Consider the following 19,748-nt stretch of genomic DNA (forward strand, 5'->3'; position numbering starts at 1 on the left):
GTCTTTAAACTATCTGTTCATCGGAGTGGTGCTCCAGCACAGGCTATTTCTGGCTGTCTGAATAGGGAAGCTGTCCTCCAGTGCAATGGGAAACGGATTAGCTTAGATTTCACCATACTGTCTGTGTCCACTTACTTACTTTAGATGGTGCTCATTGAATTCATTTTCTGTCTCTTGTTCTTTTATTCCCATTTGTCATTGTTCCTAAAATAGGCCTACCTTCTTCCTTCATTGCAGCTTACTCACTTTTATTCTGCTGTTCATGTCTTTCACTTCACTTCCCATTGCTCCATCCCTGTGTCCTATTCTCCACAATATTGCTCTCTATCACGGTCTCCAAGGTTAGAAATTACTTCTTTCTTTTTTTTTCCCCCGGGGGCATTTTTTAAAGATTATAATCCACAAATGTGGCATATTGAACAGTGAATAAAAATAGGCCAGAAACCTGAGTCCTGTGGTGTTAGTTGCTTGCCTCGCGACGTCTGATCCACAAGGTGAACTTTGTCATATTGGATTTATATAATAATAATAATAATAACCAATGTACAGTATGCATCACATTTGATGCGGTGGCCACAGAATCTATAATATATAACTTGATATAACTTCAGAACAAACCCGTAATTTAAGGCAGAAAGGCAGCTTTGTAAGAAAACCTCAAGACAGTGGGAAACATTTCCAGAAAGACAGATGATTGATTTTTATATTAATGCTGTTCACTTTGTAAGCTCTATTCTATTGTATGTCTGTACCTAGATGTTTGGCTTGTCCACTCACTGCTTTCAAGTAATTACTTTTAGTAACTTTTGATGCATGCAACTCATTATGTGCACTGCCTATCTTTTTTTTTCTTCAATCAGGACGTCTTGAGATGTCGATGTTATAACTTACTACACAAAGCAAGTGATTTCTTCTTCCTCTTTTTTTCTCCTCACCAGTTCTCAAATTAAGTAAACTAGATCATACCCGTCGGGGGATATGAGCACCCAAAGTGCGTCATGGTCCGCTTGTTTCGCGGATGGTCCACTTGTTTCGCCGATGTGGCAACACTGGCTTTGTTTCACGCACATGATTTGGCAACCCGGGAGCCAGCGAACACAAAAACGCTAATGAACAGCTGACATTTTGGGAAAGCGAAAAACGGGCTTCGGTGTTCCGTGCACATGGTAATGGTCAATGGCTGTGTGCAAATGCAGGTCAATTGCTCCAGTCACTGAGGAGAACCGGGCAGAGAGATTTTGGGGACGCACTCACAGAGCTTTGAAGCTAGAATTATAGGATGATGATAATTAAGGTGGTGGAAACTTTGAAAAGTCCATAGTGAAAACTTTAATATTTTTTATTGGAAGTCAGGTACAAGATCAGTTCACTTCAGTATGAGCACATATATCAAGCTTATTTTAAGCTACATGAGAAGAAAACTGTCCATCTACAGCATATGAACATTCGTCTTGCCTACATGTTTCTCTTTTTTTTAAACAAACATAACAAACAGACATCAGAGAAATAAACATAGTGAAAACTTTTGTCGCACACTGATATGACTTTACTTTGCTTTCGGTTGACAATTTAATGTTACTGAGAGAATAACTTCACCTTGCACTATTGTGTTCTCTGTTAGTTTAAATCCCTTTTCCACACTGTTGGAGAAAGCTTAATTTCACTGCCTACAGTGTTGATTCTGGCTCTATTGTATGTGCATGTGACCCTAAAATACCTTGATTTTGAATTTCATCTCCAAAAAGGCCTCAATGATAGGACCATAACAGAGTCCTGCACATTGAATAAAAAGATTTCTTTGGCATACATGTTTCAGCAGGAGCCCTTCTCAGTGTCATGCGGATAAGGTAGCAGATGACGGGTATCTGCATTAAGCCGTCCTGAGAACGGCTTCTCTCTGTCAAAAAGTGATGCAAATTACATGATTGTCTCCTTTTATTAAGTGTTTTTCTTCACAGAGTGGGCATCCAATGTTATACAGTATATATATTTTTTGTGTTGATGCGGCCTGCCACACCTAATTATAAGGAGCTGTACATTGGCGACTCCACCCAGCCTATATTAGACCTAATTAAATGGGAAACTATGTTTTTCACACTTTTAGAGCATATCCATTGTCATAATGAGTACATAACTAACAACCTATGGCAAAATCATTTAACAAAATACATTTTTGTGTGTTTTTATATCAAAAGTCTTATTTGATTTCCTTTCAAACGCAAACCTATTGCGTGATTACATCAGCAAACCCTTATGAATAATCATGATTTCATTCACCAGTGCGATTCCCATATCTCATGTTCCCCCATATGCACGTGATATTCATTAGGGAGACACTCTTGGGGTGCTTGCTCTCTCATGTTCTTTTACTTATCTATCGGCCGGACAGTGCATTACTCATTTTAAACTTAAACAGTACATTAAAATGTGTTATATTGATACATTAAAGTTATTTTTAGTTATCTGATATTTTTCTATTTTCTACTTTAAAATATGTATCTGAAAATATTTTGAGGTGAGAAATGGGCAATGCGGTTAAATAAACGTGCCTCAGCATTGCCTCTCTCTCCTTGCCTTGCACTGCACAATGAGACACAAACAGTTGCACTCTGAGCTGTGTGTGTACTGTATAGCGCCCATTATCCCATAGCCCGAGGGGATGTTTGGCTGAGACTGTGATAGGTTGAAGCACAACACGTCTCCGCTTCAGAGGAAAGTTTAGCCAAAAAGGTAGCAAAAATGCCATTTCATAACATATTTAAGAGAGTGTGAAATACGTTGAGTTGGTTCACCCAGTGGAAGCCAAGAAGTATTCTGTATTGTTTTTATTTCAGATCATTGGTATTCGCATATTGAGCCCCTAGGGACTTGATATTCACTCATAATTGTTCACTCAAGACACATTAAGGCATTCTGATGCAAGGTGTGAACAGCCATCCATCTTAAACTGGATCTAAACACAAGCAAGATATATCAACACAAAACACCATGTCTGAACACTGCCACTGTTCACAGAGATGCCACGCACACCAGTCCTCTTTGTTGTGCCGAAAAGATCACTAAAAGCATCAAAGTGGCTGCACACACAGCCCAAGTGCCAAAGTTTATTTGAGGACGCAGAGAGATAAAAGACCAACGTTTCGGACAGATACAACTGCCTTCTTCACTGAACACTGCCACACACGTCAGATATGTAGTGTCAAGTGGTTTGTGACTTCAGTATTCAGGGATTTTTTTATACAGTCAGCTTAGCTAACATCTTTTTCTGCTCTCCCTTTCCCTGTCTGTCACCCCCTATCAATTTCCCCTCTCTCTGTCTGTCCTATTTTTGCTTTCTTTCACTCCCTCACCTCATCTACTGTAGGTGTGCCCCTGTCCACCCAGTGGGGACCTCAGGGTTACTTCTATGCCATCCAAATCGCCCAGTATGGACTGAGCCATTATAGCAAGAACCTGACAGAACGGCCACCCCACGTGGAGGTCTATGACACGGCCGAGGAAAGAGACAGCCATGCCAGCACGCCAGTCTGGAATGTCCCCAAAGGCTGCAGCCTCAGCCGCGTCCACGACAAAGCCCGGGCCACTTCTGTGCGACAGTTCAGCGCCCCAGGTAAGAAAGTCTTCTTCAAAACCAGATGGCCCAGAGCGTAAAAGCTCATGTAATGTTGATTTTAGCTTGAGGCAGCCTGATGTGTAAGCTTGCTGAAAAAATGCCTGGCCTTAGTGACAAAGACAAACACTGAATGGACCACCACATCAGTGTTTCCGTTAACCGGTATTTATCGGCCATTGACCGATAAAATGTTTAATTGGCCGTTAATTATAAACATCACCGGCCACCGTGGCCGTCTGGGAAAATGCTGTTAACACATCGGGTGCCAAACACGGTCTGAACCGTGTTTTCACAGAGTAGCGCTTTGTTGCCGAACACGGTCTGAACCGTGTTTTCAGTCGTTTTTTGTTTTTTTGTTTTTTTCCACACGGGAGGGGCTGGAGCAGCTCTGGAATCACCCGTGGTGATTCTGAGAAGGAAAGGACAGATGGATCACTGTGTCAAAAAACATGCCTCCCATCCGCTTCCGTTCCGTTCTATCTCCTTCTCTAAAACCCCTATAACTCCGAAACGTTTTACGCTGGGGAAAACGACTCATTTTGTATGCACGATGGCTCTGCCATTGTTACTCGCGTGAGAGATGTTATCGTTCCAGGCGTTAGCCAGGACCATCGTGCAAAATGAACGCATGCTTTGTTTCACATAGATTCCTCGTCTTGGAGTCTACAGCTTAAACAGCGCCGCGCAGCTAACGGTGAGATTTCTGGCAGCGAAGGTAATCTGTTATTATAAAATTCTGGCACCCAATGTGTTAATAGGCTATTTTATCATTTAAGCCTATTATTAATATTATTATTTAGATGAAGTAGTACAACCATTAAAACCCATCATAATCATTTAGAGTTTTTATCATGATCTGACAATGTCAGTGTGCGTTCATTCCCGACAGCCGCTGCTGCTGTGTGCCTGACAGACAGTGCGCTGCAGTTATCTTATAGATCAGCCTATTCTTCGTACCATGGTGTTGCGCGTTGAAAATATCAGACCTACAAGCTCACAACACGTCGCAACGTGCCGCGTTGTGAGCTTGTATGTCTGATATTTTCGATATGCAACAACACCGCCATACGGCGAAGCACAAATGAAGCTTTACACAGCTGCGTCACCTAATCAGCGCTGCGTACGGGTGGTTTGCTCGACAGGACCGGGGTCCCGAAGTGATAGAATCTGAACCAAGCCGGACTCAACTCAATTGACGATTATAAATCCAGTCAAAACCAGAATGAACTCGTATGGGTCGTGGATATTATACAAGCAAGCGCAGTGACTGTCTGTCTGCAATGGATAAAGTAAGAGTTGGTGACACACATTGCAGGCAACTAAGGCAAGTAATCAACCTCCCTTGCGCCATCATTGATATAACATTAACAAAACAAAAGCTGTAGGTTTTGCATATAGGTTGAATGAGATGTAAAGCCCAAAACATATTAATTTGTTTATACTGTGCGACGTACGGTGTCGCGCAGCAGTTCACTCACGGCCACTTTAATTCACTTATTGTTTGGCAATCTCTGCATGACGGAGCAGATAGATATTATTTAGTTAACTATAAAAACTAGATTGCATCTGTGACAAAGTGGAAAGAAGCGCAGCGCTAACGTAACGAGGTGTAATGATCAGTTGGGTGCATGCATCTGCAAACATGCATGTGACGTTAATTATACTATGGGCGATAAATGTATTCTTTGGCCAGTAAAATATAATCCTGTCGGTCAAGGTGGCCGGCCCAAAAAATGCCTAGCGGAAACCCTGCACCACATATATTATTGATGTGGTTGCTGTCACAATTGGCCAAAAATTATGTTTGATTATTCCCTCTAAAATAACGTATAGGTTCGAACTATTCAAATATCTATTTCTGTGCATTGTCAATATAAGAGGGCAAACAAATACAGAGAGACGTTACTGTTTATTTCAACATAAACATGTTTTAAAAGATCTATACCTACACATTACAAAATAAGCCCTCTCTTCTCTCTTTGTGCACCGTGGTTGCTGCTAGAGTGAGAACTGAGAACACGGTAACGGAGACTAATTAATAATTAGTAATTGATATGATTTAATACTGAATTTTATAGAGGTTAGGTAATATTCATACTGGTTTAAACTTTGAAATGAATAGAAACCAATTTCAACTCAATCGAAAATCGGCGAAAGTGGCCGTTTTCAAGATGTTTTGCCCATTATCGCTGTAACAGAAGGTCCAATCTGCTCAGTTCAAAGCATGTTGGATGCGTGACTTTGAGGACATTAACTCTTTACCTGCCATTGACGAGATTTCTCGTTTTTCTCCGCATGGCTCAGCCAGCCGTCGACGAGATTGACGAGATTTTTGAAAAAATTAAAAATTATTATTTATTTTTTTTATTATTTTTTTTTATCACAAAGGAAGCAGGAGATAACGCGATGCGGAGATTTTCTGCTCCATTCACTTCAATGTTAAAAAATAAACGGAGACAAAATTCACAGTTTACCTATTTTTGCAATGTTATTCTCTGGCAGGGAAGGGGGGTAGATGTGTAAATACTCTGGCAGTTAAAGAGTTAAGCACGCAATTACACCTTTTCGGGTCATTTGGGTTTTTTAGGGGAGGTGAGATCTCAGTTGGGCCCTGCCTCTACAGTGGGTACGCCACTGGTAGACAGTGAGCTAAACAGTCCTTATACTGTTTCATGCATTTTATAGGTTCCAAAAAACGACTTCTCACCAGTACATTCAGTATAGTGGCCTAGGCCCACGTGAGAACTCAACAGGCAGACAGACTCTTCTGTAATACTTTTCCTCACACATTCAAATATAAATGTTCACAGTCACACGTCTGGTTCAGTTGTATATGATTGAATTTGCAGCCCTTTTGTGTATATGTTATTATTATTATTACTCTCCGCCAGGAGAGTATTGTTATCACTGCGTTTTCACTTTCTAAACATGACACACCGATTGGTCAAGCCTCACGTGACACGTGAAATACTGTGATCTGATTGGCTAGTGACGCCACCGGGCCTATATATACATGGCATCACTCTGACAGTGTCTCCGCCACTGTCAGAGTGAGGTAAGACGGGAACCATGAAATGGCTGCATGGGCTGATAGATAATTGGCAGATAGGACAGATAGGACATTTATATAGACAGGAGGGATATGACATAGGACACTTATACAGACAGGAGGGATAGGACACTCACACAGACAGAACGGAAGAGGACACTTACCCAGACAGGTTGGATAGGACACTTACATATACAAGAGGGATAGCGACCTATAAATACATGTGTCACTGTGATAAGCCAGATTCCAATACCGAAAATCCGGCCACTAGCTCACTCCCAGACCTTCGAACCGGAAGTAGTCAGGTAGTCGCGGTCCAATTGTTCCTATCTGTCTTATTGGACAGATAGGACAGATAGGACACTTATATAGACAGGAGGGATATGACACTTACATAGACAGGACGGATAGGACAGGAGGGATAGGACACTTACACAGACAGGACGGAAGAGGACACTTACCCAGACAGGATGGATAGGACACTTACATATACAAGAGGGATAGCGACCTTCGCGACCTTCGAACCAACACAAGTCTTCTGGCGGAGAGTTGTGCTCCGAGGAGCACTTTTTCTAGTTATTATTATTATTACTAGACCATACCCGGTCGACGCATCCGTTGGGGGATATGCGCACATGATCTGGCAACCCGGGAGCCAGTTCGTCCCATAGCTGGGCAGCCCCGTAACCATGGCGACAGTGTTTTACTCAAAAACGCTAATAAGAAGCTGAGATTTGATGAAATCGAAAAACGGGCTTCACAGTTAAGTTCAGATGGTAATGGTCAATGGCTGTGTGCGAAATCAGAGCAATTGCTCCAGCCAGTGAGGAGAACCGGGTAGCTTTACCTACTCACTCACTCACTCACTCACCACTACAGACAGAGGTTACTAGAATTATAGTAGGATAAATATATAAACTAAAACTGTGGCTTGCTGCTCATCCCACACATTCACTTATAATATGTCAAGTCATATATAGTTAGTTAAAACGTGTTTCAATTATATAATTTAATTTAGAATATTCATATTTGGCCTTATGGTGATGCTATGGTTTTGAGCTGTAAATTGTGAGAACAACTAATTTTCCCCTCGAATCCTTGGATAATGTGGGCATGTACTGCATATGCAATCACAACCATTTGCATAAAATAGGATCGCTGGAGTCATGTGATAATGACTTTCATACAGCATTCTGATATTAATACTACTGCCATGAATTATAAAAGCATTATTTGACTGTATAGTTTTTATTATTGATGATGATTAAGTTAAAAGGCAAGGACACTTTGGTAGAGGTTTGGGTTGTGTAGTTACCTTGCCATGATGTAACTCCAAAGGTGGGCGAGGTATCAAAATAGTTGCTCCATTGATATGATCAGAAATTGTAGATTCAAAATATGCTCTGCATTAACTTACATTGTACGGTGAAACAGCTCTCAATGTCACCGTTTAAGCCCGTAAACAGACACAAACAAAGCTGATTCTGACATCACAAAACCTGGTGCTGTTTCTTCTCTCTTTTTCTTTTTTTAAACTTCCTGCTGTTTTTACTATTTGAAGATTTGGATCCGCAGATCCAGTGCAGCCCGGTAGTCCCAATAAAAATAACACGGAAGTTGACATTTTTATTTAAAAAAAATCACACATCAGCTTTGTTTGCGTTCGTTTACAGGCTAAAAAGGTTACTTTGAGAGCTGTTTAACCGTACAATGTAAGTCAATGACGAGCATATTTTGAATGATAATTTTTTCATCACGGAGAAACTTTAAAGTAAAACCAAAAAATAATTTGTAAACTGGAGATGGTAGAAGAATCACATTTCTCTTTCAATGCCATTGCTTTTAGTTTCATCTTTGTCTAAGAGACCTAGTTTCTTCCACCTCACCTCAGTGTATCCAGACCTCATTTTTTATTGAGGACTCTCTACCCAACCTGGCCTTTGACTATACACTCATTTATAGTTGCGGCAGTGACTCACGAGGTAGAGCAGCCGTCTTGGAACCTGAAAATTCCCAGTTCAGTCTGGCTCTTAACTTCTTGTCGATGTGTCCTTGAGCAAGACACTGAACCCCTAACTGCTCTCGATAAGTAGACCTTGCATGGCTGACCGACTGATATAAAGGCAGTCCTTTTACCTATCTAACTTCCTCACCCAGGGGGAAAGTGTTTTTTGCATTTATAACATGTATCAAGATCATTAAATGTTTTTTAGGATCAAGATAATTGAGAATTGATGCAGACAATGAAATATCTACGCTATTTGTATGTTCCGGTGAATGGAAGTTAAGGCCTTGTTATCAATACGGCAGTCTTTGTACTTTTGTTATCTTTAGTCCTGATTTTCCCTAGTAACTGTTCTTGCAATGCTGTGATTGGCTAAGTCATCTGTGTGACTGCAAGTGATCAAAGTTCTGTATTTGAATATTGAACTGTTGAATATACAGTATATGTTGTTTTCAATTAAAATAGACTAGAAGAACATCTATTTTTCTATTGATAATCTTTACCCGAGTGATCCATTTTTCACCCCAACCCTAGTCAACATCATGCTTTATCGTTAGATGTGAGGTGTAAGCTGTGTGTGATAGCGGTGTTGAATGTGAAAGCTGACAGTTGTGTTTTTATTAAGTGTTTTTTAGTTAACTGTATTAAATGCCAGTGCATATACAAGTCGGATGACAGTACCGTTAACATTTCTTGTCTGAATTGGAGGCACTGGTTAACCCATTTCGGGCGGGAACCCCTTTTGGGTTTCCTGTTATGTACAGTATATAGCAACATACATGTTTTGTAATTTTTAGCGGCGCTAGCCGCTCTATACCTTTAGGTATACCTTTAGGTATAGAGCGGATCCTGCTCTATACCTGACTTTGTCCGTGTTCACCGTCAACGTTCTGATTGGTCAGACCCGTCAACGTCCTGATTGGTCAGAGACGTCAACGTTCTGATTGGTCAGACCCGTCAACGTTCTGATTGGTCAGACCCGTCAACAAAGTGATTGGTCAAGCTTCACGTGACACATGGCTATAAACACATTATAAACGCATATCGATGAAATAATGTATCATGTGTATCAAAAAATAAGTATTTGAAGTTTTTCAGAAAAGGATTTAGAAGGCGTTTTTAGAATCGGCCTCAGGTCTAAATGGGTTAAGGCTACCACTGCCATGTTTGTACTGTAGCCTCTGTATGCCTAGAAGCTGTCATTGATTGATTGATTGATTGATTGATTGAATACTTAACAGTTTGCAAAAAGTACAAAGGTACAGTTAGTTATACAATAATGCTAAAAGGATAATGCAAAAAGCCTCGAGCCTTGAATAGAATCCTTATTTCACAGGCTCTTGTCTGGTTGATATGTCAAACAGTTCTTATGGTGACATATAAAGTAGTGGTAGAAATTGAAATGATAAAAATGCATTCCATCTGACTTTTACAGCTGTAAAATAATGTAGGCTACAAATGCAAACATATTCAGAGAACCCATCCTGATTGCATTGAATTGAATGATACATTTTTTAACATTTTTTATCAACGGAGAAACTAAAGTAAAACCAAAAATAATTTGCAAACGGAGAGGGTGATAATTGCATGTACTACTACGGGCTGGGGCGGCACCTGTCAGCGGGGAGTGTTGGGCGGGAGGAGTAGGACAAAGGCTCTACGTCCTCCTGGTGGGGGCTCCTCACTGGCAGGTAAGTCGGTAGGATACGGCTGCAGTGACAACACAGAAATGTGTGTAGGGAGGAATCAATTGGCATAATGACTAAATTGGGGAGAAAATGGGGTAAAAAATAATTGGCTACTCTAAATAAATAAAAAATCACCTCTTGTTTTATGATGCATTTTGTGTTTTGTTGAGTCCTTCCTCCGCTGAGAGTCTCACTATTTGTGTTTAATGTTCTATGCTTATCTATGGTGCTGAACAGCCTTTTAAGTCCTCTGACCAGTGGATCAATCGCCTATTCCCTGACAATGAAAACATCTACCATCCACTATCTCCAAAGCAACCACCACTGTCAGTTACTTAACACATAACTTTTCATTTATTGAACAGAATCCTTATTTCACAGGCTCTGCAGCTTGGTTGGTCCCCCATTATCTCTGTGAGGAGATGTAGTGGAATAATTGCTATCACACGTCTAGTTTTCTTAGACAGGCCGGGAGGCGAAGATTATGTTTTTGTGTGTGTGTGTGTGTGTGTGTGTGTGTGTGTGTGTGTGTGTGTGTTTGTCAGCCTCATGATGGCACTATACCAGGCTTTTAAAATGTTGGCCTATAACGCTAGGCTGTACAAAAAAACTATTTTATATAGGACAGGCCCATTTCTGCCTGTTTAGATTTTCCGCCACTTAGTATTTTCTTCAAAACACACTTTTAAATTCACACAAATTGATACACATTATGTCTGGAGAAATCATGAGTGCAGATCTACACCAAATTTGAGGTGCATGTCAAGGGGCCTCTCTAAAGCCCACCTCCAAACCACTTTCTCTTCTGCCCGTTAGGTGGGGGTGCCACAAATATGAAAAGTTCAACTGTATGTCGTACAAACGCAATTCCCCCCGCAGCTTCCTCGCCTCCTGCCAGCTTCTTAACTGATAGCTATCCCCAAAACAGCCCTGGGTAGGCCACCCTACCCAGGGCTGTCATTAATGCGCACGTCATTCCGTCCTCACAAGTGTTTTGACCCCTTGTGTCTATACATGTACTCCACATGTACATGGGTTTTGCATGCTTGTGTACACACATATGCTCCTTCACACATGCATCATGCACACACATCCGTCTGCAGTAGCTGCATGTCATCTCTGTCTCATCCCTCATTGCTAAGCAGCCAGAGAGCAGGGGAAAGGAGATGGGATCTCGTCTGTATTCCCTGCCCATCCTTTATTGATGGCAGAGTAATCACGGGGCCACAGTACAAATCCACTTACTCTCTGGATTGCCTTAAGTAATGGATTTATGAGTGCATTAAAGAGCCGTAGCCAACCAGAGGCCCCTGCCTGACTGGCTCTCTCTCCTTCCTCCTCCTCTCTCTCGCCCGACTGTCTTCTTTCTGTCTCCCCCGCTCTTTCTGCTTTTGCTTTCTCAGCTCGTCTGTCTTGTAATGTGAGATCTCCTTTTCTCTGCTCTCTTTATGCTCATCTCACTACTGACTCATTTTCACTCTCTCACTCTCTTAAAGTCTCTTTTGATGAAAGTAAATGAGATAGCCTTCCTTAGTCTCGTTCCTACTCTATCTCTCACTCCTCTCTTTATCCTATTGAAGGTGGTGATGCCTTGATGAGAAAGGCCTCTGGAATGCTGTGAAACGTGGCTGTCTTAGACCTAATTTGTACCTCATTGCATGAGGGAGAGATGAGTCTAAAAGCTGTGGGCACTTTTTGGAAATAGATTCAGACTGTGTGTGTGTGTGTGTGTGTGTGTGTGTGTGTGTGTGTGTGTGTGTGTGTGTGTGTGTGTGTGTGTGTGTGTGTGTGTGTGTGTGTGTGTGTGTGTGTGTGTGTGTGTGTGTGTGTGTGTGTGTGTGTGTGTGTGTGTGGAGTTTTGGGGATTGAATACAGCTTGAGTAGGTGTCTTTTGTGTGCCTGCCTAGTCTGTGAGGGAAGAAATGCAGTTATGTGCATCTCCTTTTGCACTCATTCCGATTCCTTCTTGCTATACAGCCCCCCTCTCTTTCTCTCCCCCCCTTCTGTCTCTCTTCCCTTCTGCCTCACTTCTCCTGGGCTGACATTCATCTAATTAAGCCCACTGTGCAGTGACACATCTGAACTGCCATCTCATGGGAGACCAGCGTGCCTCTCTCTAACACATTCACTCACACACATTTCACAAACAGAGAAAAGAAAGCTCTGCAGCTTGGCCAAAGCCACAAGAGAGTCATAGGAATGAGACAGCTAGGTAGGCACTTCACAGGCAATAATACCAGATTCACGGTTTCTCAGAGAACAATTTTGACAGTGGAGAAATTTACCTCATGTTTGCTGGAGAATTGAGTGTTGATCATGTGAGTAAATCTTAGCAACATAACTAAACAATGGAAACTGTCAAACAAACAAAGTACCATAGGGTTCTGTAGCCAGACTGACTTCAGACTGACTTCACTTTAAATCTTGACGTGAATATAAGCAAAGATAAGGAATGTCTAAGGCATTCAGAGTTAACTTGGACTTAAATTTTCTTTGCATATGGCTATATCCCCCAACTCAAAACAGCACCTTTTAATAAAGTGTTTTATTGTTTTTGTTTTTGTTTATACATAGGACATCAATATGCAAGTTGGAATTACATGCCCCACCCACTTATGTAATACCCTTTTATGCCCATATATGGACAGTGTCAAGTATGCCCAAATATAGTCTAGGCCAGTGTATAAATGTCATATTGATGACATCAGCGTACCCCATATATGGAGATTTGCAGATTTATCGATGTTTTTTCTTCCCCTCTCATAGAGTCTTCAGAGGGTGTCTCTCTCCCCTTGGGGAACTCCAAGGATTTCATCCTGAGTTTGGACCTCAAGTTCACCTCCAACGGCAGTATATCTGTGGTCCTCGAGACCACTGAGAAAGGACCACCCTTTGTCATCCATTATGTCACCACCACGCAGCTCATTGCCTTCAAAGACCGGGACATAACCTATGGCATTGGGCCGCGTGTTGCCTGGAGTACACTGACCCGTGATCTGCTCACTGACCTCAGGAAGGGCGTGGGTCTGTCCAACACCAAGGCTGTCAAAGCCACAAAGGTGGGTTTAAGTTTGATATATTTTGTTATCAAGAGGCCCTCTGGAGAAATGACAGAATTTCTGTTAATATTTATACACTGTGAACTTTCATTTCAATAAAATGTATCGGTACCAAAGGAAGTGTGAGTCCAATAGAAGTGTCAGAACTGACTTGTAGATGTCTTGTTGTGTCCCATGTCATCCTTCAGATCATGCCCAGACGGGTCGTGCGTTTGGTGTTGCGTGGGCGTGGATTTGTTGACAACATCACCATCTCCACCACCTCTCACATGGCTGCCTTCTTCGCAGCCAGTGACTGGCTGGTTCGTAACCAGGACGAGCGTGGCGGCTGGCCCATCATGGTGACTCGTAAGCTAGGCGAGGGTTTCCGGCCACTGGAACCTGGCTGGTACTCGGCCATGGCCCAGGGCCAGGCCATGTCCACCCTGGTGAGAGCCTACCTCCTCACCAAAGACCAGGCTTACCTCAATGCTGCCCTCAAGGCAACGGGACCTTATAAGATGCCTTCAGCTCAGCATGGGGTGAAAGCTGTGTTCATGAACAAGTATGACTGGTATGAAGAGTACCCTACCACGCCCAGCTCCTTCGTCCTCAATGGCTTCATCTACTCCCTGCTGGGTCTCCACGACCTGACAGAGACAGCCGGGGAGAAGCTCGGCAGAGAGGCTGGACAGCTGTTCAGTCGCGGCATGGAGTCGGTGAAGGCCATGCTGCCGCTATTTGACACAGGCTCTGGGAGCATTTATGACCTCCGCCACTACATGTTGGGCACAGCGCCCAACCTCGCACGCTGGGACTACCACACCACGCACATTAACCAGCTGCAGCTGCTGGCATCCATAGACAATGCTCCCATCTTCAGAGATGTGGTCAAGCGCTGGAAGAGCTACCTGAAAGGGGTCCGTGCCAAGCACAACTAGGTGGAGGTCTAATCAATATATAAATATATATATATATACATTATAAATATACATACGTGTTGATGCCTGGATGCAAATGAGAGGAGTGTGTCTATGTGGGTCATGTGTATAAATGAATGTGCAGCGGATGCTCACATTGTGTGTCTGCGTGTTTTGTCAAGGCAGAGGAGTTAAAGAATGTGTTCAGTCGGTCAACTGCAGTTCTCAACAGTAAAAGTGTCTGTTGAGCTCTGTCGCAGTCCCGGGTTTTGAATTTTCTGCAACAATAATTGCAGCTCTCGCATTCTTTTCTGAGCTAGTGTTTGTAATTATGTATAGACCTAGTTTCAGGAAGTGTGTTTGTGTATTTGGGGGGGGGGCATCCATTCATGGATGTGTGTCTGCATCTTCTTTGTGTTTTGTCTCAAAACAACTTATAATGCTAGATGGAAAAAGTCCTTGAATGGGGATTTATTGAATCTTGTCTTTTCCAACATTTTTTATACTGTATATCCACTGAGTCTCTTCTCCAATTATATTTTTTTACCATCTCACTCTAGATTTCCACAGCTTAATGAGAAAGTATACCATAAATAAAGAGTATTATATTAATTATTTGGAGCAGAGACTTTGAAAACGAAAGCTGAATCAATCTTCTGAAAATAGTTGCAGTTGTGGTCATGTTTTTTCCCCTTTTGTATTATTTCTTTTTAAATTTGTGGTGTGGTTTTAATGTTTGCACCAAGGAAATTGAAATCAGTGAGATCTTTCAATGGATGGTGAATAGCCTTATACACCATCTTTCAAAACCTGCGTATTCCATAATTATCTGAAGCCTCTCCATAAAAACATAAATTGCCTTACGTTTTCATATCAAGAAACCCCCATGGGTTTTTCAGTGGAACTGAAAATACTTCGGTGGTCATTTCCTGGATGCGAAATTGCGAATATCCACATCCAGTACTAAAAGCTGTTAAGCCTACTTGAAATAATCTCTGAACAGTAGCTGCCCCCCACCGCCCCCTTTTCTTTTTTTGTTTCTGTTTTTGCTTTCAAAAGCAACTGACAACAATCTTCAACAGTGTATAGATTAACTGGCATGTGTCTCGGATCTAGGTTGCGTTTCAATTCAGCAATGGCAGATATCAGCCAGTATGCTGTCCCACCTAATGCCTGGCCATTATATACATGTTATTGTCCCCTGGTATATATTATATACCCTTCTGCTCTTCAGTGCTGAAGCCCATGGTAGCAGCTAATGGCAACACATTCTGTCATCTTTCATGAAACATGGTTGAGATATGGGCAACAAGATGCATTAAATCTAGGTGAAACATTAACTACATTTGTATCTGTCACATAGCTTAGGGACAATAGACGTCTTTTTTGAGTTGTGGACTAAGTCTTCACAACAGGCTGTCCAACAGGGAGCAAGGGTCTGAATTTTTCAAATTTGGAATAACAATTCCAGCTCAGATAAGTGAGGCAACACTACATTTCATCGACCTAAAGACTTGAATAGACAGCTCTCTTGTCCTGACTAAGACCGGAGATTAGATTGCATTTCAAAGTTGTAAGAGCAAGTAAGAAATTAATTCATCAGAAAATGAAATAGATAATAGCATAATGACTACAATGAAAGTTTACACAATGTGCATACCATATGCGTGTTAGATTCAGGAATATTTAGATAAATAATTGTGGTCTTTTTTTTATTTTCAATAATTGTATTTTCTTTACTGAATGATCTATCTCTACAAGCAGCTTTGTTTTATAAAATGTGGTCCATTTGCTTTGTAAAGGGAAGTCAAACCCAAATAGAACCTTTGCCATTTTAATTATCCTTAAATCATTGCTCAATATTCCATATTCCACAAAACTGACTCAACCACGACTGACTCATACCAGATTTGGTGAACTGCCTGATAGCACTTGGACACACCAATTGCCCTATAAACTTGACTAATCGAGTTAATAATAAAACCACTCCAAATCCACCGATTCTGAGAAAGGCCAGTAACTACCAAAAACTGAATACTTTGTACAATCATCCTAAACTTGGTATAGATATAGGGCAAGATCTCTGACTTGTGCACAAAGACATGATCTATTGCTTAGTACTCTGTAATTTCACACAGTCACAATGACAATAGAGACATGCTATTTGGGGCCTTCATAGGCCACATGGCACGTCAACTGTTGGTATCCAAAGCTACTTACATATTCAGAGCCTTCTGACAAAATTTCTCATTTCACACATCCTTCAATGCAGGCTGCAGTGCATGTCCATTCACGTAGGTCAAAAATTACAATGTACTGTAGGTTGTAAGAATTGAAGGAAACATGCACTTGCAACTCCTCTCTGGCCATGCAGACTGGCATCTCCTATTCATTATTCTCATAACCACAACAAACTGCCAAGAGGCCCAGCAAAATGACAAAATCCCAGCCACCCTGCAGCTTTACCTAGACAATGTCTGTTCCGCCCCAGCTATAATGTCCCCATACAGTCAATACAAAGCAAGTTTCACTGGAATTAGGAGAAACTTCCTGTGAGTGTTGTAACTCTTGGAACATTCCTGTGAACTGCTTCACCCATGAGTCTTTAATACAACTCAATCCCTCATAGCTAAATCTAAAAAGCTTATCGGATTGCTCACATATTTCTCAAGATCTGTATAAGATGCAAGTGCATATTAAGTCCTCAGTGTCAGATTAACGAAATACTAACTGACCCCAAAGGGTCCAGAGTTAAACCAGCACTCTGGATTTTGCTGTGTAAAGTTGATATGAGTTAATGGAACAAAGTAGTGCACCACCAAGACCACCCGCAGTGCTACTGTATATCTTCCAATTGTGTAAATCTTGAGACACATTTCTGACAGTCAGTTGATGCTTTACACATCTGTCATGTATGTGTGGGTCTATTTGATCTGTGTTCTAGCCTATTGACAGATGAATGAAGGAGAACATGGTTTCAGAGAGACTCAATTCACTTGGGTTGGCGAGTCAGAGATGTGTCAGCATTCACTGATGCCATTTTCATACTGACAAAACAATACAGAGGAGAATGAGGATTTTCTCACATCTGCTGTGGTGATTGTCTGGAGCTGGGAATGAATAGGAATAAATCAGTCTTCTGGGTTGTACTTTCCCAATGTTCATTTTCATAGTGATGATTTTCTCTGATAAAAAGAAAACATCTGTCACAAGGTAGTCTGCGTTCATGTCCCTTCATGCCGACACCTGATATGTGCTTAAAGTTCAATTGAAAGAAAGATTTCCTTTTGCTGTAGCCTGCAACTTACTGCATTGTGCACTAAACGTTATTATAAATAAGCAAGGCCTGGATTTGTGTTGGCCAGACTGCATTCTCAAGTGCTACATGATATCTTTGAAGCGGTTTTCAAAGAAAAGGGACACGACTGGATATTGCATTGATCCCATTATTTGCATACCTCCCATCCTAGCTTTGTTTTGTTGATCATTTCTCTATTGCAATTCCCTCTCATTTACTTCCTTCTCATGGACATAATGCATATACAGTATCATGTCTTGCCGTTTTGATTGGACGAACGAGCGTGGTGTCATGTAATTAAAAGGGAAACTCAAAATGGATGTTCCGGAGCTGTGTATATATAACATTTCATTTTGTTCATACCAAAGCCGTTGATTCAAATCAGCAGTGAGGGAAGTGTGATTTATTTTTTGTTTTTTGTTTATAATAGTGAATATTAATTTCCATTTAGCATTTGGTAACATATCTAATTGACAGTCATTGAAACACTGCCTTTTTTATGTAGGTTCTAATAGATGTTAGCGAACATATGTAAACACTGCTATCTAAGAGGGGAAGTGTGCAACTAGCTATTAGTATTGAGTAGACAACAATTTCAAAGGGAAAGGCTAAATAGATGCAAAATCTTGGATTTGTTTTTGTATAGCCTTTAATCTTCCATGGAAACATTTGCAAAATAATGATATGCTTTGTTAGACTGAAGCACAATGGACATATTGTCACATGGTTTTAATAAATATTCTTTTGGATTAGGTCTTTTTTGTTTTTCTTCACGACAATGTACAACGCCTTCCTTTAGAAAGCTGCTACTGTTGTTCACTGTGTAATGGATATAATATAAAACTTTTTTAATTTCCCTCATTTAAACATTTTTTATTTTCGTTTCACCGCCCTGTAAAAAATTAACATATGGCCAATGGGTCACATGTGACTTATGCAATAAAATGTTTACTGGGGTCCTAACACCTTGGGAGACCCAGCCGTTGTACAGATTTAGCAATCCAAGCACAATGTGCACATGCTACCATTTTTTATTCAGAGGGAGGGAGGTGTTTATATTAAAGAGTAAATCTTTGTGCTTTAAAATTTGCTTTTTAACGTTGTACAAATAAAAGCATTTTTCTTAAGCTTGTTGTCCAGCTTTTTTGTTTAAAAACTGTAGTGCGTCATCAGTATTCATGAATGGGCAATGTATCTGCCAGTTGCTATGTAATGTATGTTTTGTATTCGTTGCTCCGTTATTATGTTGTCATTTGCCATGGGCAATGTGTTGAGGGATTGATTTGTTATTTTGATTAATGTCATTAATTTTAATTTAATTATGTATGTGTATTTGGTGAAAACCATGAGATAGTCATTTGGGTCTTCCGTTTTCTTTTACAGAGTGAGTTTGTTTGGTGTTTTTTTGTGCTGTTTGCCACAATTTATGTTAAGAATTATGCTTAATTTAAAGGAGTAGTTCACCCAAAACATTACTTATTTTCTATCAATTGCACACCACATGAAGCCTTGAATCCATGGATTCTTTTTTGTTTTTGTCGCATTCCTAACCTAATAATTTGATTCCCGTCTCCTACCGGCTAATGTATCCGGTAGGAGACACAAAGTAGATTATTTGTGTCTCCTACCGGAAATACACCTGGTCATCAAATTCTTTGCTTAGGAATGCCACAAAAACAAAAATGAATCCATGAATTTAAGGCTTCATGGGGTTCGACTAGTCAAATGAACTCTTGTTATCGGATTAAACAGAGGATATCTATTAATTAGGGAGAATATATATAATACAGAATAATTTTCTAAAATCTTTCATCTATGTACAATGTACAAAACATTTACATTCCAAAATCCAAATAGGTAACATTACCAGTCAAACAAACCCTTTCACCATTGCAAGACAAATTAAAATAACACAGGAAAGGATGGCAGAATGCCACAGTCACCAAGTGATCAGCCCTGTGGCACTGGTGGACGAGATGTTCTGCCAGTGCAATGCATCAGAGTTAATCCACAGTGAACAGGGGTTCAACTTAGAGTTGTTCCAAGTGGGCTGTCAGTAGCTGGGCATCAAGAAGACAAGGACTACTCCTCTACATGCCCAGAGCGGTGGGTGGGTAGAGAGGTTTAATCGCACCCT

At 41.0% G+C, this 19,748-nt stretch overlaps 1 protein-coding gene across 1 annotated transcript in view; it reads left to right on the plus strand.

Moving 5' to 3' along the window:
- The window catches only part of glceb (glucuronic acid epimerase b), a 56,923-nt gene extending 38,185 nt beyond the window's left edge, over positions 1-18,738 (plus strand). Inside the window, exons 4-6 of the mRNA XM_084063990.1 lie at positions 3,365-3,610; positions 13,122-13,414; positions 13,603-18,738. Coding sequence (XP_083920116.1) covers positions 3,365-3,610; positions 13,122-13,414; positions 13,603-14,334 — 1,271 coding nt within the window. The 3' untranslated portion in view covers positions 14,335-18,738. The remainder of the gene's footprint in view (positions 1-3,364; positions 3,611-13,121; positions 13,415-13,602) is intronic.
- The last annotated feature ends 1,010 nt before the right edge of the window (positions 18,739-19,748 follow it).

The sequence above is a fragment of the Gymnoscopelus microlampas genome, assembly GCF_963454915.1.
Source record: "Gymnoscopelus microlampas genome assembly, chromosome: 1".
In the NCBI taxonomy this organism is placed as follows: Eukaryota; Metazoa; Chordata; class Actinopteri; order Myctophiformes; family Myctophidae; genus Gymnoscopelus; species Gymnoscopelus microlampas.